The sequence below is a fragment of the Triticum urartu genome, chromosome 7, assembly GCF_003073215.2.
Source record: "Triticum urartu cultivar G1812 chromosome 7, Tu2.1, whole genome shotgun sequence".
NCBI lineage: Eukaryota > Viridiplantae > Streptophyta > Magnoliopsida > Poales > Poaceae > Triticum > Triticum urartu.
Window position 1 is genome coordinate 124,172,794 of NC_053028.1, and position 23,855 is coordinate 124,196,648.

The 23,855-nt window shown below is 45.9% G+C and overlaps 1 protein-coding gene and 1 pseudogene across 3 annotated transcripts; one reads left to right on the forward strand and one right to left on the reverse strand.

Moving 5' to 3' along the window:
• The first annotated feature begins 2,179 nt into the window (after positions 1–2,179).
• On the forward strand, positions 2,180–3,872 carry LOC125525737 (annotated as a pseudogene).
• Positions 3,873–10,157: 6,285 nt separating this feature from the next.
• LOC125525736 lies at positions 10,158–22,463 on the reverse strand. Of its 3 annotated transcripts, XM_048690743.1 has the most exons (19): positions 20,980–22,463; positions 18,678–18,763; positions 18,243–18,596; positions 18,075–18,158; positions 17,529–17,649; positions 16,491–16,686; positions 16,287–16,390; positions 15,974–16,186; positions 15,508–15,761; positions 15,215–15,433; positions 14,918–15,139; positions 14,781–14,834; positions 14,532–14,597; positions 14,302–14,439; positions 14,022–14,075; positions 12,788–12,847; positions 11,391–11,769; positions 10,957–11,345; positions 10,158–10,881 (listed from the first exon to the last, which is right to left on the reverse strand). In XM_048690743.1, the coding sequence occupies exons 1-19, from the start codon at positions 22,064–22,066 to the stop codon at positions 10,723–10,725; spliced, it is 4,239 nt and encodes a 1,412-aa protein (XP_048546700.1). In that variant the 5' UTR covers positions 22,067–22,463; the 3' UTR covers positions 10,158–10,722. The 3 variants fall into 3 exon arrangements, with proteins under 3 accessions (XP_048546700.1, XP_048546698.1, XP_048546697.1); XM_048690741.1 differs by having other exon boundaries at positions 10,957–11,769; positions 15,974–16,183; XM_048690740.1 differs by having other exon boundaries at positions 10,957–11,769.
• Positions 22,464–23,855: the final 1,392 nt, after the last annotated feature.

Consider the following 23,855-nt stretch of genomic DNA (forward strand, 5'->3'; position numbering starts at 1 on the left):
GTAAGTTAATGAATAATGTGCATTTAATGCGGTTTTCTAAAAATGCTAAAATAAACAAAGATGGAAGGAAAAATAGAAAGAAGAGAGGGAGGGAAAAGGCAGGAAGGATGTACTTAAGTTGGACCAAGGACGAGCCGATCGACCACACAACCTTATACTTTTTAAAAATAGACTGGATAACTGCATGTACGTTACAATGAGAGCATAAATATTTTATTAACTTAGCACATGATTTATTTGTCCATATTAGTATGATTGTGTAAAGACTAGAATTTTATTTAGTAAAAGTGTATTGATTTATTAAGAAATGAGAGGAAAATCAAAATGAAAAGAGAATGGAGCCCTACATAAGATTGGATGAAGAACGAGCAAACGACGGAACGTTAGGCTTCCACGCTTTTTAGGTCCTGTTTGTTTGGGTTTTTGCTTCTGATTTTGCAGCTTTTTCACTTTGATCAAAAAGTCATAAAAGCTTCTAAATAGATGCTTTTGGAGTTTTTATGGTTTCGGGAGCCAAATATTGTTATATTGACTTGTCAAAAACCATAAAAGCTCCAAAAGGACCTATTTAGAAGTTTTTATGATTTTTTGGGTAAAGTAAAAAAGCTGCAAAAGCAGAAGCAAAAGCTGAAACAAACAGGCCTAAGTAGGAGAGAAGAGATATGTTACTCATCACCTACGGAAGAACATAACATGTCGACCGGTTTAATCACAAGTCGATGTCCACAGATGCAGTAACGCAAAATTCTTACGCTCTCACTCACCATCACGTTGCTATACTTCGATTTCTCACGCGTTCATCCAGCCCAGCCACATGCATAGGTAGCCGACGAGGCGTCAAGGTCAAACTATACATGCTGTTCCAGTCCGTGCACCGACCTATGTTTGACAGCCAAATTCATGTGCTCCATTTCAGCGTGTATGATGTTGAGACAGAGACGGAATTTTCAAATGTAAATATGTAAAAAGGTTCCTCACAAAGAAAAATAATATGTAAAAAGATCATTTCAAAAAATATGTAGTAAAATGAAAGAAAAGAAACACTATTATGATCGGAAGATAGATCCGAGGAGATATATTTTTTTTTAGGATCAGGAGGAGATTTTTAAGATAAGCAATCACAGCACAAGGACACCGATATTTGTTAATGGTTCATTACACAGGCTAGCTACATCTTTGAGAACCCTTCTCTGAACCTTTGGCGCCTATACTGTTAAAATATGCTAACCATAGAGACATCTTTTGGGTACATGATCTTTAAGGGCATCTCCAATGCTGACCCTCAGATCGCCCTTATACGTACGGACCGTATGGTCCGGACGTGTTGTGCCATCCAACGCAGGGCTACATCGGCCGCCGAGCGGTTCAGACGCATTTTTGTTGGAGTCTGGACAACAGCCATGTAGGGCTCGACACCCTGGTCCACTAATTTCCTCTTCCGATCCCATTTTCTTTTAATCCACCCCTTCTCCCCCTTACTTTGCATTCGCACCCTTCTCCTCCGAAACCGCCGCGGTACCTCTCTGCAACCAGCACCAACGCGTCTGCTTGCCTTAGCGTAGTCCACCCAGGTCCCGTCCGTAGCCAGGTACACTCCCCCCCCCCCCCTGTCCCGGGGGTCAAATTCGTCCATGGCGACCACCACGCCCGGTAGGTGTTCGTTCAAATGCCGTTAAGCTTATTTTCGAACGGCATGTCGTTTTTTTAGAGTACAAAGGATGGCGGCGTACTCAACCACGGAGAATGAGTTGTTGTGTGATGTGTGGTTGGCCGTATCCGTGGATTTCGTAGGCAGGAGCAGAGGGGGGTCGTTCTGGCAGCGCGTGCATGCGTTCCACGCGCGAAAGCACATTGTGCCCTACGAGATGTCCCCCTCCGTCTTAGCATCGTGAGATGCACAGAGCCAAATTATTACACCTTTCGTACAAATGTCATCAAAACATGAAACCTGTGAGTCATCAAAAACATGAATTCAGTTGCACCTATGCAAACCACCACACAAACGAGGGCATGGATCGATCCCTGACAAGTGCAAGAGCAACAAAAGTGCTGTTGATTTTTTGGTTATCAAGCAATCTTATTTTAAGATTGCTGTTACTGGCTTCCGCCGAGAAGTAGCCATCCAGTAGGCAGTGGCACATCACCCAACTACTGCTCCCCTGAATTATCCAATGACTAATCCAATCACGACTACGCAGCTTGCTAAATGGAACATAAATAAGCAGCGTAATCCCGCGACTAGCTCCCGGCGATCTTTGTCACTGCCTTCAGCCACCTACCAGCCATGAAGCGGCAGCTCGTGGCCACGCTGCTGGTCCTGCTCGCGCTGCCGGCGTTCGCCGCGTCCGCTCCGGGCGCCGGGATCGCGGCGCTGCTCACGCACGCCGACGCCGGCCTCGGGCTCGCGAGGCCCGAGCTCGTGCGCCGGATGGCGCACCGGTCCAGGGCGCGCCGGCGGCGGCTGCTGTCGTCGCGGGAGACGGAGGCGGGGGCGGACCGGCCGGTGCGCGCCGGCCTCGGCGCCGGCGGCGGCGGCAGCATCGTGACGAACGAGTACCTGGTGCACCTGTCCCTGGGCACGCCGCCGCGGCCCGTGGCGCTCACGCTCGACACCGGCAGCGACCTCGTCTGGACGCAGTGCGCGCCCTGCCTCGACTGCTTCGATCAGGGGGTGCCGCTCCTGGACCCCGCCCGGTCCTCCACCTACGCCGCGCTCCCCTGCGACGCGCCGCTGTGCCGCGCGCTCCCGTTCACGTCGTGCGGCGGCGGCGGAGGGAGCTGGGGCGAGCGGAGCTGCGTCTACGTCTACCACTACGGCGACAAGTCGCTCACCGTCGGCCAGCTCGCCGCCGACCGCTTCACCTTCGGCAATGCCGACGGCCGCTCCGAGCGGCGGCTGACGTTCGGCTGCGGCCACTTCAACAAGGGCATCTTCCAGGCGAACGAGACCGGCATTGCCGGCTTCGGGCGGGGCCGGTGGTCGCTGCCGTCGCAGCTCGGCGTCACCAGCTTCTCCTACTGCTTCACGTCCATGTTCGAGTCCAAGAGCAGCCTGGTGACGCTCGGCCCGGCGGCCGAGCTTCGGAGCGGCGCCGCCTTCCAGTCCACCCCGCTGCTCAAGGACCCCTCGCAGCCGTCGCTCTACTTCCTCTCGCTGAAGGGCATCAGCGTCGGCTCGAAGCGGCTGCCGGTGCCGGAGCGGCGGCTGAGGTCGACGATCATCGACTCGGGCGCGTCGATCACGACGCTGCCGGAGGACGTGTACGAGGCGGTGAAGGCGGAGTTCGTGGCGCAGGTCGGGCTGCCGGTGATCGGCGCGGAGGCCGGCGCGGCGCTGGACCTCTGCTTCGCGCTGCCGGCGACGGCGCCGTTCTGGGGGCGGCGGGGGCGGCGGGCCGTGGCCGTGCCGTCGCTGACGCTCCACCTGGACGGCGCCGACTGGGAGCTGCCGCGCGGCAACTACGTGTTCGAGGACCACGGCGCGCGGGTCATGTGCCTGGTGCTGGACGCGGCGGCCGGGGAGCAGACCGTCATCGGCAACTACCAGCAGCAGAACACGCACGTCGTCTACGACCTCCACAGGGACCTGCTGTCCTTCGCGCCGGCGCAGTGCGACAAGCTCGTAGCATCGCTGTAATGGTGAAATTGTACAGAGGAGTAGTAGAACTCGTAGCACTGATCGGGTGAAGCGCGCCGACGTGGCGGCGGTAGAGTACGTTTTGTGCGGCCGTGTAAACTGGGCCGTCCATGTAGCTGATCTGACGGCGCACACGCATGAGCCTTTCCAATGGAAGGCCGGGCGCTTCGGTTGTACTACTTGTACAGAGTTTGGAAAATTCCAAAGCTAAGGCTTGGCACTTAGAGCAACTCCAATGGGATGATCCATTTTGTCTGCGGCTGTTCGTTTGGGTCGGCGCGGATAGAAAAGGCGGCCCAACGCGTCGATTCAAACGGACGCGCGTCCGTTATTCGTCCGCGGGCGACCCATTTTCGGCATATTTTTTAGCCTGATTTGTGTTGGTGCGGACACGCGACGGACGCGTGCGCGGTCGCTTACTCCTGTCCCCGGGTCCGCTGGTCTGTGACACATTGGCCTCCCTCCCCGGCTAACAAGCAACCCCCCCTCCCCCGCCTCCTCCGTCACCGATGTCGTCGCCCATTTTTGCGGCGACTCTTCCAGCTGCCGCCGCCTCCACATCCGCCCAGCAACGCCGCCCCTGTCCCCAGTCGCCCGCCGCCGCTTCCCTCACCGCACAGCCGTCCGCGACCAAGAAGACGCCTCGTCGCCCCCGCCACATACGACCGGCACGCTCGTCGGACGCCGGCAGGGCAGCTAGCTGGTCTGTGGGTGCCGCGTCTCCTCTCGCCGGCTGTCTCCTTCTTCGACGCCCGCAAGCTGTTCGACAGTTTGCCAAGGTACGAAAATGGACTCCGCCGACGAGTTCTTTTTCCACAATTTCATTTGCGACTCCAACGATTCGTCGTCCGACGACGAAGAGGTGATATTGGCTGCCGTGTTGGTCCATCACCACCTCAACAACCAGCGGCCGTTGTTCCGTGGCTCCATTCGGGGCCACCTTCCGCGTTGAATCGTAACCGAGAGAGCGGGCATTTCCTTCTCTGGAAGGACTACTTTGATACAACAAACCCGTTGTTCAAACATCACAAATTCCGCCGCCGGTTCCGTATGAGTAGGCATGTTTTCAACCGTATTAGAGAGGGAGTGGTCGGCTATGATGACTACTTCGAGTGCAAAGAGGATGCCGTCGGCAAGATTGGTTTCTCCTCTTATCAGAAATGCACTGCCGCCATCCGAATGCTTGCATACGGAGTGCTCTATGATCTCATTGACGAGTACGTCCGTATGAGCGAGTCTACATGCCTAGAGTCCCTGTATAAGTTCTGCAAGGCTGTGATTGCTGTGTTTGACCTTGAGTACTTGAGAGAGCCGACAGCTGCAGATACAGCCCGTTTGTTGGCGATGAATGCTAGCAGGGGCTTCCCGGGGATGCTTGGCAGCATAGACTGCATGCACTGGGAGTGGAAGAATTGCCCTTCTGCTTGGCAAGGGTAGTATAAGGGACATGTCAGGGCTTGCACTGTCATACTAGAGGCCGTGGCGTCTCAAGATCTCTGGATCTGGCACTCTTTCTTTGGCATGGCTGGATCACACAATGATATAACGTGCTTCAGCGCTCGCCGATGTTTGCTAGGCTTGCCGAAGGCAACAGCCCACCGGTGAACTTTACTGTCAACGGCCACAACTACGACAAAGGGTACTATTTGAGTGACGGTATCTATCCTCAGTGGACCACTATTGTAAAGACAATACCCAACCCTGTTGGAGAGAAAAGGAAAAGATTTGCCCAAGAGCAAGAGAGTGCTAGAAAGGATGTCGAGCGTGCCTTTGGTGTTTTGCAATCTCGATGGGGTATCGTTCGGTATCCTGCTAATACTTGGAGCACGCAGAAACTATGGGAAGTGATGACTGCTTGTGTGATCATGCACAATATGATCGTAGAAGACGAGCGCCCGGAACGTCTGTACGATCAAGGCTTTCAGTTTCAGGGTGAGAATGTTGTGCCTGAGCATGGAGTAGCGGCAACATTTGAGCAGTTCACTCAGTTTCATGAAGACATGTGTGATTGGGAAACTCACGTGCAACTGCAAAATGATTTGGTTGAGTATATGTAGACTCATGTTGGCAACCAATAAATGTATCTTCTTTTATTCATTTGTAAAACTATGTGAATTTTTTTTATTTAGCCTGTAAACTATACTATTTATTTCGACGTACTATTTTGTTTGTTAAATTTTCATTTCATAATATGTTGAATGCAATGCAAAATTGGACGGCCAGCCGGCCACGCCTGCACATATGGGTCGGCGCGTTGGGCGCGCTACCGACCCATGTGAAAAACAGGGTGGACGCCGGGCGGACGGTCGACCCAAACGAACAAAAGGCGGATGAAATCGTCGTCCGTTTGGGTCGGCCCGTTGGAGTTGCTCTTAGGGCATGGCCAATGCATAGCCCCAGTGTGATGCCTTACATGTCATGTAGGATCGGATAACAAAAAAAAGTAGGTTCGGATGGAGAAACGGGATCCTCTTCAAAAGACGGGTGCTTACAGACAAAAAGTATGGTCCGATGCATAAAGTTGAAATGGAGAGGAGGGATGCATGTGTAATTAGAGTCATTTTTTATTCTTTGGTGAGGTTCACTAGTATTGCTTGTATTGGGGAGAAAAAATTAACACATATGCTTCAAATTATTTTTTGTCATGAGGCATCTGTATTCATATGCCACGGTCTCAAGATGTTGCTCCCGCCGGTGCCTGGCATGAGGTGTTGCTCTTCTTTAAGCTTGTACATAACTTTTCTTTTCTTTTTGTTTTGCAAAAGTGCAAACGGCCATATATTAAAGTGTTGGGTTTCGTAGTAATTTCAAAAAAATTCCTACGCACACGCAAGATCATGTGATGCATAGCAACGAGAGGGAAGAGTATGATCTACGTACCCTAGTAGATCGACAACGGAAACGTTTGGTTGATGTAGTCGTACGTCTCCACGGCCCGACCGATCAAGCACCGAAACTACGGCACCTCCGAGTTCTAGCACACGTTCAGCTCGATGACGATCCCCGGACTCCGATCTAGCAAAGTGTCGGGGAAGAGTTCCGTCAGCACGACGGCGTGGTGACGATCTTGATGCACTACTGCTGTAGGGCTTCGCCTAAGCACCGCTACAATATTATCGAGGACTATGGTGGCTGGGGGCGCCGCACACGGCTAAGAATAAGATCACGTGGATCAACTTGTGTGTCCATGGGATGCCCCTTGCCTCAGTATATAAAGGACGGAGGTTGCCGGCCAAGGCTTGGTGCGGCCAGGATGTGGAGTCCTACTAGAACTCCAAGTCCTAGTAGGAGTCCACCAAGAGGGGAGGAAGGGAGAAGGAAGTAGAGGAGAAGGAAAGGTGGCCGGCCCCCTTTTCCCTAGTCCAATTCGGACTATAGGGGAGGGGGCGCAGCAGCCCCTTGGCCCTTTTTCCTCTTCCCACTAAAGTCCATCAAGGCCCATTGCTTCTCCCGTAACTACCCGGTACTCCGAAAAATATCCGAATCACTCGGAACCTTTCCGATATCCGAATATAGTCGTCCAATATATCGATCTTTACGTCTCGACCATTTCGAGACTCCTCGTCATGTCCCCGATCTCATCCGGGACTCCGAACTCCTTCGGTACATCAAAACTCATAAACTCATAATATAACTGTCATCGAAACCTTAAGCGTGCGGACCCTACGGGTTCGAGAACAATGTAGACATGACCGAGACATGTCTCCGGTCAATAAACAATAGCGGGACCTGGATGCCCATATTGGCTCCTACATATTCTACGAAGATCTTTATCGGTCAGACCGTATAACAACATACGTTGTTCCCTTTGTCATCGGTATGTTACTTGCCCGAGATTCGATCGTCGGTATTCCAATACCTAGTTCAATCTCGTTACCGGCAAGTCTCTTTACTCGTTCTGTAATACATCATCCCGCAACTAACTCATTAGTTGCAATGCTTGCAAGGCTTAAGTGATGCGCATTACCGAGAGGGCCCAGAGATACCTCTCCGGCAATCGGAGTGACAAATCCTAATCTCGAAATACGCCAACCCAACATGTACCTTTGGAGACACCTGTAGAGCTCCTTTATAATCACCCAGTTACGTTGTGACGTTTGGTAGCACACAAAGTGTTCCTCCGGCAAACGGGAGTTGCATAATCTCATAGTCATAGGAACATGTATAAGTCATGAAGAAAGCAATAGCAACATACTAAACGATCGGGTGCTAAGCTAATGGAATGGGTCATGTCAATCACATCATTCTCCTAATGATGTGATCCCGTTAATCAAATAACAACTCTTTTGTTTATGGTTAAGAAACATAACCATCTTCGATTAACGAGCTAGTCAAGTAGAGACATACTAGTGATACTTTGTTTGCCTATGTATTCACACAAGTATTATGTTTCCGGTTAATACAATTCTAGCATGAATAATAAACATTTATCATGATATAAGGAAATAAATAATAACTTTATTATTGCCTCTAGGGCATATTTCCTTCATAAAGTCGATCAACCCTTACAAGGTCGTCCTTACAGAAATTAAAAATTACACGCGTGTCATTACTGGAGGAAAGACGCCATCTTTCCTCCTACACTCATGGACGACGCGCCATGAGCGAAGCTCGATGTCATCTCTGCTCCTCCAAACATCATCAGGAAAATGTTGACGTAACGGCTAGGAAGTCGTCGGTCCAGCCAGAAGATGGCGGTGATAGTGATTTGAAAAATAAACCGTCGCCCCGGAGAAGAAGACTAGAAGACCACCCATCCAGTCAGACGGGTTCAGGGGACCTAACCTCACAAGCTCCCCTATGACGCGTAAACTGGAGGAACATCACACGTCGGAGAAGGAGCCACAGGACCAAGATACGAAGTATCATTGTGTACCCCGTCATAAGACGCCTTCAAAGACCACATGTATAGCATCAGGACATAACCGGGTCCATCACTTCATAAGAGCAACGACCAGACGATCCAGTAGCCTCACCTATGTCCCTAGTTAAATGACCATGACTCGGGGAAACTTTATTGCTGACCCAAACTGCACCACTATCGCCACCACAACACTGTCGCTAAGGAACCAAACTCTAACCTTAAAAGACCTAACTACAATGCCGCACCACAGATCTAGGGTTCCCATGCAATCTCGCCGCCGAAGCGGCAGGCGGAGGAGGAGGGACATGTGGCCGTGCCGGTTTATAATACGCAAAGATTTTATGAACATTACGTAGGTGTTTGCTTCGTGCTTTTGTATCATAACCTGATTACAGTGTTAACGGATACCCCCAAATCTTGTTTGTTTTGGTTGCTCCGTAATCCCATAACATGGTATTAGATCCCAGCCTAGTACAAATCTGTTACCGGTCGAAATTGTACGTAACGAAAGCCGCTACAGCCCGTCTCCCTCCTCGCTATATCCTCTGTGATTTTCTCTGGCTAAAGCGTTGCTGCCGCTACCAGCCATCCATGCCGTCGCCGCAACCAGTCGCCGTCGTTGCAACCGCCGTCGGCGCCGCCGTCACTGTCGTTGTTCGCTCTCAGGCCCTAGACACGAACGATGTTGTCCAAGGTATTCATTAACATTACAACGTAGGTAGCCAAACAAAGTACTCCCTTCGTCTCAAAATAAGTGTCTTACAAAGTGATATAATTTTTGCCCATACCGTTTACATTAACGGTGTAATCCAATTACATTTACGTTTGCGTTACCAATCTGCAACCAAAAACTTCCTACTAGTAACAAACATCTACTGTTTCTGTAGCTTAACTATAAGTCGTCGGTCAAAAATCACCGCAGGTACGTCCAAGTCGCCATGCGCCAAAAGGCTCAGTGAAGATGCATATAGCTTTCGGCGCTTTGTCGGCAGGTCAATACGAGGCCTACTTTGAGGTGCAAAAGGGTCAAAATCCGCGACCTAACTTATGTCCACTGCTACAAGCCCAACTCTTTGAAAAAAACAGTCCCGGGAATCCGGCGTTTTCATTCCGCACATCTGCCGTTTGGGACCTCATAGTCTATGCCATTTGGGATGATAATCTAGGAGGTCGGAGACGTTGACATGCCAAAACAAGGGCGAGTCGATGACATATGGCATCAAAGTCCGTGCCGGTGCCAAATCGCAGGTGTGGGTGCAAGGGCCTTGGGATCGACGACATTAGGAATATGGGATCGTAATCTATAGGAGACTGGGAGGTTGGGGACGTTGACATGCCTGCGTATGGTCAGTCCAGATGCGGGCATCAAAGTCCACGCCAGGCCTGGAGATGCTGCCAGTGCCATGGCTGCACGGTGCAATTCTCAATCATGACATTTGGAACAAACATATAGATGGAGGTGGCATTAAAATGGAATCCATCACGTTTTCAACGCATAATAGTAGGACATCACCGCATGGCAGCTCGGTTTTCTCAGAAAAACAAGTGCCATATGGAAGGAAGCTGAAACTGCAAACAGTTTAAACATCAAGTTGCTATGCTCTACCAGGATTCATGAAACCGGCAACGTTTCGTCTCAAAGGTCACAGGCTAAGGTAAGCACACCCACACGCATACTCATCAACCGAGCAGCCAAATTCTGTGTACATTCGGGCCTACATATGCTGCTGCTGTTGTACAGAGATAATTCATGTGCAGATGGATGGCCTACGTTAACTACACAAGTCAATTTGTCAACTACAGATGTCAGTCAGTGACAACCCCCCTACTACCCCCTCCCTCTTCTTTCATCATCCACCAGATGTAGCTACTTGTTCTCTGTTACAAGACTAAACTAATGACTGCAGAGATGACAAACGTACAGAGCATATTTCACAAAATCTGCCCTCGGATAACTTAATTAGTGGATGAATTCACCCATGCCGCCACGTCATCTGAGTGGCATCAGCTCAGGGGGTAAAACCTTCTGGCTGGAAGCTCAAATCACACTGCAGGGCCCGGTGCACACCATTTTATAACCTCCGCCCGTCCGTGCCCCATTGGCTGTGTGATGAGATGGTAACACTGGCCAGCCCCGCTTGCTGCAATCTGCTTCTCGGACGCTGGGCAAGAAACCATGTTCCCTGGCCATGGAGGAAGGAGCCACTTCGATACGCTGCTGCTATCCACCAACAGGCCCTTGTACTACAACATCCTGATTCCGTTGCTTCTTTTTGGAGGAGCCACGGCGAGTATAAACAAGTCTCTTTGGAGGGTGTTGTTTCTGCGACACAGCTTGGTCAGATGTGATAGCGGGCTCCTTTTTAGCTGTTTCCTCATGCTGCAACGTCATATAGTTCAAATATCAGCAATGAGGGGATGTAACAGAATATAAATCAACTGCGGAATACTGAACCTTTTTATCTGCTGACTTTGTTTCTCCGTCTTCTGATTTCTGCAAGGCATTATCTGTTGACTTTGTTTCTCCGTCTTCTGATTTCTGCAAGGCATTATCTGTTGACTTTGTTTCTCCGTCTTCTGATTTCTGCAAGGCATTATCTGTTGACTTTGTTTCTCCGTCTTCTGATTTCTGCAAGGCATTATCTGTTGACTTTGTTTCTCCGTCTTCTGATTTCTGCAAGGCATTATCTGTTGACTTTGTTTCTCCGTCTTCTGATTTCTGCAAGGCATTATCTGTTGACTTTGTTTCTCCGTCTTCTGATTTCTGCAAGGCATTATCTGTTGACTTTGTTTCTCCGTCTTCTGATTTCTGCATGGCATTATCTGTTGACTTTGTTTCTCCGTCTTCTGATTTCTGCATGGCATTATCTGTTGACTTTGTTTCTCCATCTTCTGATTTCTGCATGGCAGTAGCTGCTCTTTCTTGAAGATTCTTAAGAGCGAGTGATTCCACATCATCCAACTTACGCTTATATGATATTGTTGATGTCGAACTGTCAGCTGTATTCCTATCAGTGTCCTTGCTATGCACTGGGAACCTGATAGTGTGTTTCCTGGGAATAGTACTATCCACTGTCACATCATCTGATCTCATTGTGATATCATCCGACCTTTGCCTTTTTCCACCATATGAATTGTTATTAACGGAAGTAGTGGCAGATTCTGAACTTGCTCCAGGTGCAGGCGTATAACATGAAGCCCGCATCGAGAAGGCAACATAGTCCCTCTTCACAGCAAGTATATCATGTTCACATACAAGCAACTCTTTCTGATATAAAAAAAAAGTTGGCATGTAAAAACTCCATAACTATTGCAGCTAGACAACTAATGTATGACAAAGTATCATATAAACTGGCATCAACAAACCTTGTATACAATTGATGTTTTGAAGTATACTCTTTACTGCATCTCAGATGAGTATTTAATAATTAATACGTTTTGTTTAATAGCATATCTCTTTGTAGCCACCATCACACCCACTCACTTTGAAATTAACTACCCAGAATCTTATATTATTTCTGAATTCCCCATTTCTAAATGTCTCACAACCGAATGATATGTACCAAATCACCTGGACAGGAAAAACAGTACAGTATATATTTGGATCGCCTGTCAAGAAGTCTAAACTAGAACCTGGTTCATAGTAATTTTTAACCTGCAACCCAGTTCCCTGAATGATAAATCTTAAGTATCCGCCGTTCATCACCTTGAAACAATATGCCGACCCACCACAACAGAGTAACTGGGTCATTAAAGCCCAACATTGGTAAGTAAAAAAGAACATATCTGCAAACATAAAAATCTATGGAAAAGGAGAAGGGACCAGTCCTCAATTCTTCTGCTGCAACCCACTCTGTTTCAAGATACAAGTCACATGTTGCTGTGGGGCGGGTATCTGGGGAACTTTTTTAAGTACTAGAATGTTCAATATATCTAAGTGTCTGAGTATGTGTGGTCAAATTTATACTCGCTATGTTCATGCATCAATTGCTCACCAAAGTATACTAAGTTCAACTTACTCTTGATATAATATGTGGGGTACTCAGATCTTGAGACTGAAGGGATAGTTCAGTAGAAAAATATCCACAACTAAGGCGTTGATAGGAAAATCAGATATAATACAATAATTATGAAATCAAATGATGCAGGTCAATCAGCACTATCACTACTAGCACAAAGGAACAATGCCAGTAATTCTCGAAGAGATCATACTAGTGCCTGATGAAGTCTAGTTTTCTGGGCAACCAAAAGGCACAAAAAGTAAATGCATATCACAGATACAGTACCTTCTCCTTTTCTCTTTTAACAACCCTCTCGCAAAGAAGACGTAATCTTTCCAATTCAACCTGCCACGTGAGAGGTAATATTACGTTAGCATAAAGCACGTTTAACCCTAAAGAGTTCGTAAGCAGAAGGTGCTCTTTTACTGCACAAGCCTTGTGTTAGTAATATATGCAGAGTCATTAGTGCCACTTATAATGATCTACACTAAAGATAAGCCAACTCAGGACAGAGCGTTTCGAATACTAACCTAAGGACAGAGAGCGTTTAAGGCTTCATCGAATACTAACCTATGGAAACAACCTTGTTTATAACACTTAAAACACGGATGCCACCACCAGCAATAGAAACACTGGCTTCAAGCTAGCGTTGAGTACACATTACCAAAATCCAAATAAATTAGGAGTTCATATTTCTTCATCATAATTGCTTCAAACTGGTCCAGAGATAATACTTTCCAAAAATATTTTTCTCAACTTCCAGATAAATAGCCTAAAAAGCATCTACAGCTTGCAAAAAGCTAAAGGCAAAAGCAATTTAGGGGCTGTTTGGTTCCTTTCCTGGACATCGTGCCTGGTAAAAACGGCTGCCTGAATTGAGCCTGGGATGGTGAGCTTTTTCTGCCTGACCAGGCTTGCCAGGGCTCATGTGTTTGGTTCCTTTCCTGGATGGTCATTTTGTCATTTAGTGCTTAAAGATATTTTACTCAATGAACAGTACCGCTCATGGCTGGTCGTTGCTTCCAGGCAGATGGCCAGTCGGAGGAAAAAGTACGCCTCGGCCAGGCTAATCATGTTGCCTGGGCAGTAATATTTTACTTTCTTCTATTTTTTAGTCTAGGGCCAGGCTAATCATATTGATAGGAGTCCCAGGCCAGGCAGACATCTTGTTTTTCAGGATACAATCCAAACAAATACCAGGCAGGTTTCAGGCAGAGCCCAGGCCAGGCGTGCAGCGGCCAGGCCACTAACCAAACACGCTCTTAGTTCTTATTTTTGTAAACCCTACGACAACTAGTTATCTGATAGCCACATACATTAATCTGGTCAGCTTGGGATACACAGTTTAGCAGTAAACTAAAGCTGCTCGTTAGTAACTATTAAAATTGCCCGCATGGCACATACCACAGATATTAGCATATAAATTCAAATTCTAAGGTTCTTACATAGTGCTACTTTCAGGTTTCCAGCTAATACCTACAAAGCAGAACTACATAAAGCATGCAATGGACACATTTACCCTCATTTGTTTCATGATCTTGACTTCTGCAGGACCATATTGTTGAGAGTCAACCTGTGAAAGTTTACAAATAAGAAAACAAGAGTATTGTTAACATAAGACTGCTATAGAAGAATAATAAGAAAATAAGAGTATTGTTAACATAAGACTGCTATAGAAGAATGTTATAGTACTACATTTCTATTGTACTAGCAGATCCATAAAAGGCAGATTTTGAGGGAAACCAGTTTTCTGTTGCAGATCAAAGATATCCAACTAAACATCTTAAAGCAACACTTACCTTTTTTTGCTCAATACTGTGATTGCTACAATATGCTTTGTGTTGCCACAAGCTCCCAAACTTTTTTGTGTTCATGTAAAGACCAGCATCTCTAGCACATGCAGGGTGGAAAGTAACTTGACAGCCTACGGTGCTGCACTGCATGGTTGAAAGAGGAAAAACATAGCAAAAATGAATTGGTTTGTCTTATCATTAGAGATTAGGTCCAACAAATAATTACAAGTTCAGACCTTCAAGCATGTGCCAACATTGTGTTGGCAGATCGAGCATGTGTCTTTCCCCTTAAGAAGACCCTCCTTAGATAGATCCAAGTAGTCAGAATATTACAATAAGATAATTAGCAGGAACTTATAATAGATGTCTTCAGATGGTATCAATATATAAACAATGAAATAAAATTATGGAAGATGACCTATTTAAGTATTTATTTCTCAATATTAAAATTATGAGCATGTGTGATGCTGGAAAGAGGTTAGTACCATTCCATCTACTGGATTGCATTGTCCCCTTTTGAATGAGTTCTCCAGGAGCCACTACAGAAATTTGACGAAGTCAACAATGTCAATAAGTTAAGCAAAGGCCACAATATGAAAAATAAAGATGTCAGACGAAGTACCTCGGCACAAAAAGCATGAACCCATTGCCCGTTTGTAGTCTTCCGAAGAGATCCTGATGTACCATGGCACAAACCGCACTGCACCAACCAGGATTTTGAACCACTGCAGTCTGATTGACTATCCGACACGACAGCATCTGATAGCATCTCTTGGCAACGTTCACACTTCCAGGGGCCGGTGGGATTCGTTCGACTCTGGTAACAGTCCAAGTGGACAGCAGCCTGCAAAACGTGTGGGGTTAATGATTTATTGAACTGCAACATTAGAAAAGTACAAGAAGGGGGATGCAAATCCACCTTGCAGCTTGAGCAGAGAAATACTCGGTTCAATACAGTCTCACGTCGCATGCACACATCACATGGAAGACCATTTTTCTTGGAAAATTTTGCCAGATCGAAAATGCCAAAATTAGTATCAGCTGAGACTTTACTGTTAGAAAATGATGGATCCTTTGTTTGTGGCAACGAAGTCAATTGGCTGATTCTTAAAGATCCAGCATGGACTTTGGTAATACTCTGCAACAACGAAAAGAAAAATATGAATATCCATAGCACAAGATCAGTGAAACAAGCACAAGAACAGTATAAACCTCTTGTTTGACAGGCACAGCATCATTTTCTGTCTCTTTCCGAATGTTTACATCTTTTGAGGTGGGTGCAGCAATAGGTGCAGTTGCAGCTAGGATAGCCTGAGCTTCTTTGTGCCTCCTCTCTGTGTTCCCGCGTTTCTTAGCTTCCCTTATATCACGAAGGAACTGATTCACAATGATATGGTCCCATTTTCTTTTATTGGAAGAATCCATTTCTTGAGGAAGACTCTGGACAACCTTAGGCATAAGATCTTCTGCAAGATATAATGAGAACTGAAACATCGATTCAGAAAGCAGAAGAAATTACTCAACTATCCAGTTAAGTTTGCACTCTCAAGACCAATCAGTTGATATATCTGTAAATAAATATAACAGGACAGCAACCAAAATGATTCGATACTTATGTAAAAATAAATACCATAAAAATTACAAATAAACTTAGCAAATATAAAGAATGCGCCCTTACCATATCTCTGGTTCACAGCAGCAACATCATTGAGTAGCCTGGATTGTAAATAAACTATTTCTCCTTCTATTTCGTCATGGGGTGAATGCTCCAAAATACCTAATGAATCTGCCTTAGAAGCCTGATCAACTGCAACTATATCTGTTAATTGCTCAAGTTTTGTTGGTGAACCACCAAGGTTTTGGTCATGAGGAGGGTAGGATAATTCTCCTACTTAAATTGGACAAAAGAAAGTAGATTATAAGCACGAGATGTAAATATCATTATGGTAACTGATGTGATTTAATTGATGGCAAGATGTTAAAACGAATACCATGATAATGTTCAGCCTGTTTATTTTGATTCGGAATATGGTCGCACAAATTCTGCAACATTGTCTCAATAGATGGATGAATATAGTAGTCATGACCATCAATGCTGCATGAAGCAAATACGAGATTAGATTGTTCAACAGATCAAATTGCCTCTGTGCAGAGTGGGCAAGAAAGACAAGCATAAAATGGTTGATGAACCCTACGTAAGAAAAGGCTGGCGCGAAATATGGTCGTCACCACCATCATGACAAGTGTGCACGCAATTTTCAACTGAATCAGTGTCTTTATTAGCTTTATCACCATCCGGAAAACAATGATCAAATGAAGAGATGCCTTCCTCAAGTTCTGAGCCAAGTTGTGAATCAGTTACGTTCTTAATTTCACTTCTATCCAATGGACCTGTCCACAATATCGAAAGAAGTGAGTCTACAATACCGAAAATCAAATACTCGAACAGATTCCTTATAATTTGAGATTTAATCCTATGACTACCAGGCTACCCTACACTCAAGTACTCAACTCTCAAGGAACATCATAATAAGTGAGTATTTCAAACAGTCAAAAGTTAAAGCTAATAGAATGGTCATAGTAACTGTAAGTAGTAACAGACTACTAGCACACTGGTGTAATTATTTAACGCACCATACTGATTTCAACTGATTGAATAGAGGAACTCCTTTCTTTTTCTAACAAACGCTGTGTTTCTGTTTGTAAGGCTGGCAGTTTTCCACGTTTAGTTCCAGAAATAATGCACACGTGTGACTTTATTGAGTTTTTCACTTGTTTGCCTCATCTAAGACGCATTTTCTCTCTTCGTTTCTAAGACTCAACTAGCTAATTAGTCTCTCTTCAATTCCCAAGGAACTTAAAGAAGGATATCAGGGTCAGTGCTTTTTGTTTTTCTCTTGGTTTTACACTCTTCAAAAATCCTTTGTGCATGCTCAAAATATGCCTTGTATTTTAAAAACATGTCGCATTCCCAGATCAAGGGCCAGAAAATGCATAGCAATCTTCAATACCACACATCCATACCTTATATCCAGATAAAGCTAAGATAACAACACAGCATTGCCATGGCTAGTAATATTGCCAAGAATAAGTATTTCCATAAATCATTATTCGCAATGGACAGAGAAGAGCAGAGGTACATCTTGAGGAACAACCGGGTGAAGAATCAGCAAAATTAACAAGCATACTGTTCACACACTTAGTTGTATGCACAAATGCATCTAGTTTGTTACCTTCCGGTGCCACAGAACCCTCTTTTAGAGATTTCACTTGAACAGAAGGCACATGAATAGAGTTTTGCAGCAACTTGATGATTTTCAACTTTAGACCAGGGGAGAAGGTGGATGTTTCAGGCTGCCAAGGAATAAAAACCCATATAAAATAACAGAGGTAGTAGGATTTAAGGCCTAGACAACGTAGCATGTAAAATATTATTATGACATCACTACATAGACGCAGCTATACATACTTTTAGAAGATAAGATATAAACACGTGTAACTGTTATCCTACCTAGTTACATGCCTATGCTAAGCTTCAGTCGACATAAAGTTTGTTATAACTTAGAACTACAGAATATGTCAAAATCATAAATTACAGTTAACTCTATCTCTAGCATTATGTCTTTCATACAAGACTATCAAATTTTACCAACCATGTTTATCAGAAAAAAACAAATAGTGCACATTGAGAAATGGACCCAATCATGTTTAGGAGAAGTTATGTACATGCAACCTAGAGAAACAGTTTATATAAAGTACATAAATCCAATATAAATTACCACAAGAGCAGCTTCCAACGATTCAGATGAGAGACCCAGTTCTGATTGTATATCACCAACACTAACTTTTCCTTGGTCAATTAGCTGCGAAGTACAAGCATAAAACCCACTTAAGTAATAAAACCAAACATCTGTACAAAAATCTTGCTCTGTAAGATTAGCAGGTACCTTTCTCAGAAATGTAGAAACATCACCAGAACTGCTCACAAGATTCCCAGCTCCTGTAGGCTGATCAACAACCATATTTGTGCATTGAACTTGTTGACTTTCCGTCGCTCTAACAGCACATGTTGACGTAACCAGCTCTGTTGTCTGCGCTTTATTTTGGCTGGACAAACTAGAGCTCATGGATGTGAAGTTCATGAATTTGTCCTTACTCTTGCGTTTAGATCTTATTTGAGCAAAGTTTTCATCATCCAGCCCAACTTGTGCGGTATCCTGTTCAGCGAAACCATTGACATGGTGTACGGAGCTGATTCCTCTGACTCTAGAATGCTTCGAGCAAAATATACGCAACTCAACCTACAAACAGATATACAAGAAAACTATTAGCAAGCATAAACAACCAAGGCAAACAGCATATACGAGAAGAAATAGCCTAACATTCTTAAGCCCAGATTTTCCCCATATCTCCATCTGATGCTTCTTCTCTCTTGCGCATATAGGATGAAAGCAAGCCCGGCATGTCCCTGGAAAAAATAAGTAGTTAGTAACCAAAAAGGAACATGTATCAACAAGGTTAAAGAAAGTGTTAGGTGTAAATTCCTAGTTTTGTCTCTGCCTAGCAATTATCTTGCCTAAACGCATGCATAGCAGTGGTTAATGATAGGTATTCTGCTTGTCACCTAACGCCTAGTAACGCTCAAGAGAACACCTGGCGGTGTCAGTGTCCAAACTGTCTTATTTGTGATACGGACATAATATATCTAAAACCAAAAGAAAATGCCTTTAAACATGGCTTACAAATTTTAAAAGTAGCAACAAAACAAAAACAATGTCTATCCACACACACAAAAAAAAATTAATGGCCCACATTATCTACTCAAAGCAATTGCTCCAAAGAGTTCAGCAATTTGGGACTGTTCTGTCATCTTGATATAAGAATACCAACAAGAACAGCAGAGCCCATAGTTACCCGTTCAGCTTACAAGGAGCTGCCTAGAGCAAATTATGCGTCTTCTTAGTATTCACACCAACAATTATAATCTAATAAGCTAATTTTCCCATGTTATACGAACTATATTCTCCAGAAAATATGTTTATTCTTCATACCAAGGCAAAAGGTTTTTTTCATGAAGCGCAACATCAGAAACCCCTAAAACCCCCATAGTTGAAAATAAAAACTCTTACACTGGCAATTCCTATCACCACAGGAATGAGACAAAGTTAGAGAACAATGACTAGCCTGAAGAAATAAAATCCACTTGACATGCTAACTTAAATCATGGAATAGCTATCATATGACATCCCAGAGGGCTAGTATTCACTATGCATGCTCTCAAGTTTCTGAGATTTCAATCAGAAAACGAATCTTCTTATAATGGCAGTAGGGTAGCAGACCATAACTGATTGCGTACTTCTTATGCTCTTGATTTTTCACCAAGTTACTTCCGTCGAAGCGCTTGGTGCTATTTCTAGTTATTTATGATGTTATTAGGGCATACTACCATCACAGCTAAAATATCGCATATACTCAAGTGTTACTACTCATGCACCCATGCAAAACAATTTAAACTGTTGGCTAGTTTACATATATGCCTGTGCATGGATCTCCCCTCCCTAAAAATCATTTTGAAGAAGCGTGTTGCTTAGGTTGGCTCCCAGGATGGGGGGATTAGAAATTTTAGAAGCATGTATTTCTCAAGTGCTTTAAGTCTTCGAGTTTTTAAGCTTAATGAAGTTAATATCAGCACACATTACACTTTTCACAGAATCAACCAAAAAAAACACACACATTTCAAAATTCAGATCAGATCACCTCAACTAGATAAGAGCCATTTTAGGCAACAAGATATGCACAAAGAGCAGAACAAACCTAGGGGAACCCGTAGGCCTTTTGCCATTAACAGTTTCCATGATTGTATCATTCCAGAAGAACTGAATGTTTTTACGGCCATGTACAACCAAAGTACCATATTAAGTATGCTTGTCAAATAAAGCAGGTCACTAATTTTCCAAGAATATTGAACGGAGGGCAATTTAATCTCATCAAACATCATGTTTCTTGTCCTACACAATCTATATGTTCTTAAATTAAAATTTGTAGGGTTGTGTTACATTCCATCGTCAACAATGGTATAGATACAGATTGCAATGTCCCGAAAAGCAGTAAAAGTCTAATCATCAAATACCGCAGTTCAAACAGCTAAATTCTTAGTTGGAACACCATCCTCAAGATGCAAAGCCTGCCTATGACCAATATTGGCAAGTATTATGCAACCTTGCAAAGCCTTCTGCCAGCAGATTAGAGTGATTAATAGTTCAACATGAAACAGCTATTTTGCAGGAATTATAAATTTGCTTCTGCTGTTAGTCTCTGAACCGGTTCTACTTCTGTCTCCTAAGAAGTAATCGCAACAAACCAGCAAATCAAACAATACTCTGGTCTAATTCTGATTCTGCTCGATCCCTGTGAATTTGCCAGTTATTAGCTATAATAAATCATTTCAGACAACACGTGGTAAGTTTATGATAGACCTTACCACAAGAAAGCAAGGAAGGGACTAGGGGGAAAAGGTACCATTTCAGTGCGACAAAGCAGCATAAGAAGACAGAAAACTAGGTGAAATATTTAGTAGAATTTCACTATAGAGCGATACCATGAGGTGCAATGTATCCCATAAATTAGAGGCTTTCTGGTATACACAAGGACCACACTTCTACATGACAGAGTGGAAATACATACCATGGCTACATCGAACACATGCACCACGCATAATCTTGCAAATAGTGCAGACCATTTTTGTCCGCTTCTCTGGGATGTCTTCGATATTTGTGATAGGTTCCATTGAGTCCATGTCCTCTACAAAAACCTCCGGTGACCATAGACTACAGAACAAGTGTGCAAAATTCAGGTTGCCCCCATTTGCAATTCCACCAGGCTCACATTTTACAGGTTTCAAAGCACCTTTCTCCGTTGAGCAAAGCACACAAGGCATAAACGCAATCCTGCCTGCATCACTCTGTGTCAACCTCCGTTCACACAAGGCACACATCCAATAGCCATCTGGCTCGACCTGCACACCATAACACTTCTGGTGCACCGACACCTTGCAGCGATTGCACTGGAGCATCCTATTGGAGGCAGCATCACTCTCTCCCAAACAACATACATCACACTTTGAACAAGAGTCACCTTCTAAGGGTGGCAGGACCACAAGCTGCTCAAGCCCAGCATCTGCACCCAGCAGCTTCCTCTTCTTGTTTGGGCGCTCCGAAGTGAGCACAGCCCGTCCTCTTGCTCCCAGGAGCCAACTCAATGAGGAGTCCGGATTCTGGCTGAGGCCTGGTAAAACAACACCATCTCTCTTGCCTGGATCTAGTTCAATTACCACCGGTTGCTCGTCTTGGTGCAAAATCACCTCCTGCATATCCCGTTCACAGTGATCTCTGCTGGCCCCATTGCTATTGACTAGCTCCGCACTGTTCCAAACAAAATCTGAGCTCTCATGTGGATCATGTTTGCTATGCACCATGCCGTTCTCCACCTCTATCGAGTTCGAACTCGAGTTTTCGGCGACCACGGCCACATCAGACGGATCAACATGTCTCCGCAACACTTCCTTGCCACTGCCCACAAAGGGCACAAGAAGGCATGGATCGAGCCAGTTGGAACTGGAGAGAGGCTTGGGCTCTGCCATCTCCAAATCCTGCAGCGTCATATCCCGGAAATAAGGCTCCATCCTGTCCCAGAAAGCATTGGATCTCGCTTTGGGCTGCTCCACAGCAGCTGCCGGGTCCGGCGGCTGAGCCTTCTTGTGCTTCCTCCGCATGTCGCCGACCACCGCCCATCTGGCGACCCGCGCGGGCAGCAGAGGGTTCCGGGCGGCCGCCTCCTCGCCGTCGAACGGCGAGCGCAGCGACAGCGCCTTCCTGGCCTGCTCGGACGTGCCGACGCCGCAAGCCTCCGGCGAGGCCCCGGCGGCCGCGTCGTCGTCGCCGGCGAGCGGCGCATCGTCGCCGGCGTCCGGGGAGGACGGGCCGGCGCCGGCGTCGGCGGCGGGCCGAGCTCTCCGGCGAGGCGCCACGGCGGTCGTGGGGGCGGAAAACCTCTGGGGGCTAGGGTTTCTCTCGGGTCACGATTTTGGGGGGAGTTCAGATCCGCCAGCGGGAGGGAGGGAGAAAGAGGGGAGAGAGAGACGGTTGCTTTTCCTTCTCTGTGTAAAAAAAAATCGCGGTGCCCGTTTGTCTGTCGCGTCCCACCGTGTCGTCGTAGTGGGCTGGGCCTCGGGGCGTCGTGCTCGTGCCTCGTGAAAGGTGCCCTCGCCGTAAATGCCACGGGCACCCCGAGGCGACTCGCGCGGCTGCGGGCAGCCTGGCTGCGGGGGCGGTCCCGCGTTGTCAGTGAGGGAGCTTGCGTGGCCGGAGCGATTTCGTCGAGGGGATACCCGGCTGCGGCTCTGTGTTGGCGTGGTCTCCTCACGGGGATTCGGTTCTAGTTGCATGACTGACGTGTGGTCCCGGCTGCCGTTACGTGTCCTCGGATCCTCGGCTCGGTTACCGGGTTGGCGGGTAGGTGACGGGACGCGTGGTTGCCTATGACTCGAGGCGGGCCCACTTGGTGGGCTGGGCGGGCGACTGCGCACACGTACGCCTGCACGGCCACAGATTTGGAAACGGTTGGGGCCTCCCTTTCACGTGATGTGGGTCGATGGCAGGTGGGGCCCGGGTCTCCGTCTTTATGGGAGCCGTTGGACTGCGCGGTTCTGCTTCGATACGCACAAAGTACCAACAATGGGGCTGGCCCATTTCGCCAATCCACCAACGGTGTGTTTGATTACATTCTCAACTCAGCATAGTTGTTTCCTCTTCAAGCATGCTCAACTCAATATCCTTTTTTATGCATACTCTTTTCATGCATGCTCCTAGTGTATTTGTGCTAAACTAGTGTGGACTCATGCATCCTCCATACACTCTACCAAACACCTAAAAGTGGGTCGAGAAGGGAACTCTTGGGCTCATGCATCCTTCATACACCCAACCAAACACACCCCAAGTGGAGGACCTCGGCCTACAAGACGAAACGGCCGTAAAGGCTTCGTCAAACCAATTACAAATGTAGAGAGTTTATATTCAAAAATACTCTCTCCGTTTCAAATTACTCGTTGTAAGAATTGATGTATCTAGAACTAAAATACATCTAGATACATCCATATCTGCGACAAGTAATTCGGAATGGAAGGAGTATGATTTTTGTTTCTGGGTTATCTATTTGCTTTGTAGGATTATTAGAGCGTTGCAATTTTCTCATAAATATAATAAGGCTTGAGCATTATTATTGTTTGAACAGGAAAAGCCACAAAGGGTCTAGAGCTTCATTAAAAGTAAGGCGGTTACAACACAAAGTCCACACAAGGACTCACATGAAAGGTAAATAGCACCTAAGCCCTTGACTTTTACAAGAAGGACCCTAAACTAGAAATAAAAATTACAATCAGGTCCATTACATCTTCTTCCTAGATGAAGCCTCGTCGTCGTCGGGGACGCACCACTTGGGGCGACAAGACCATTGCAGCAGCTCTCAAGCGCTTCGAACTCCATGTAGAAGATGCACCTGCCTCC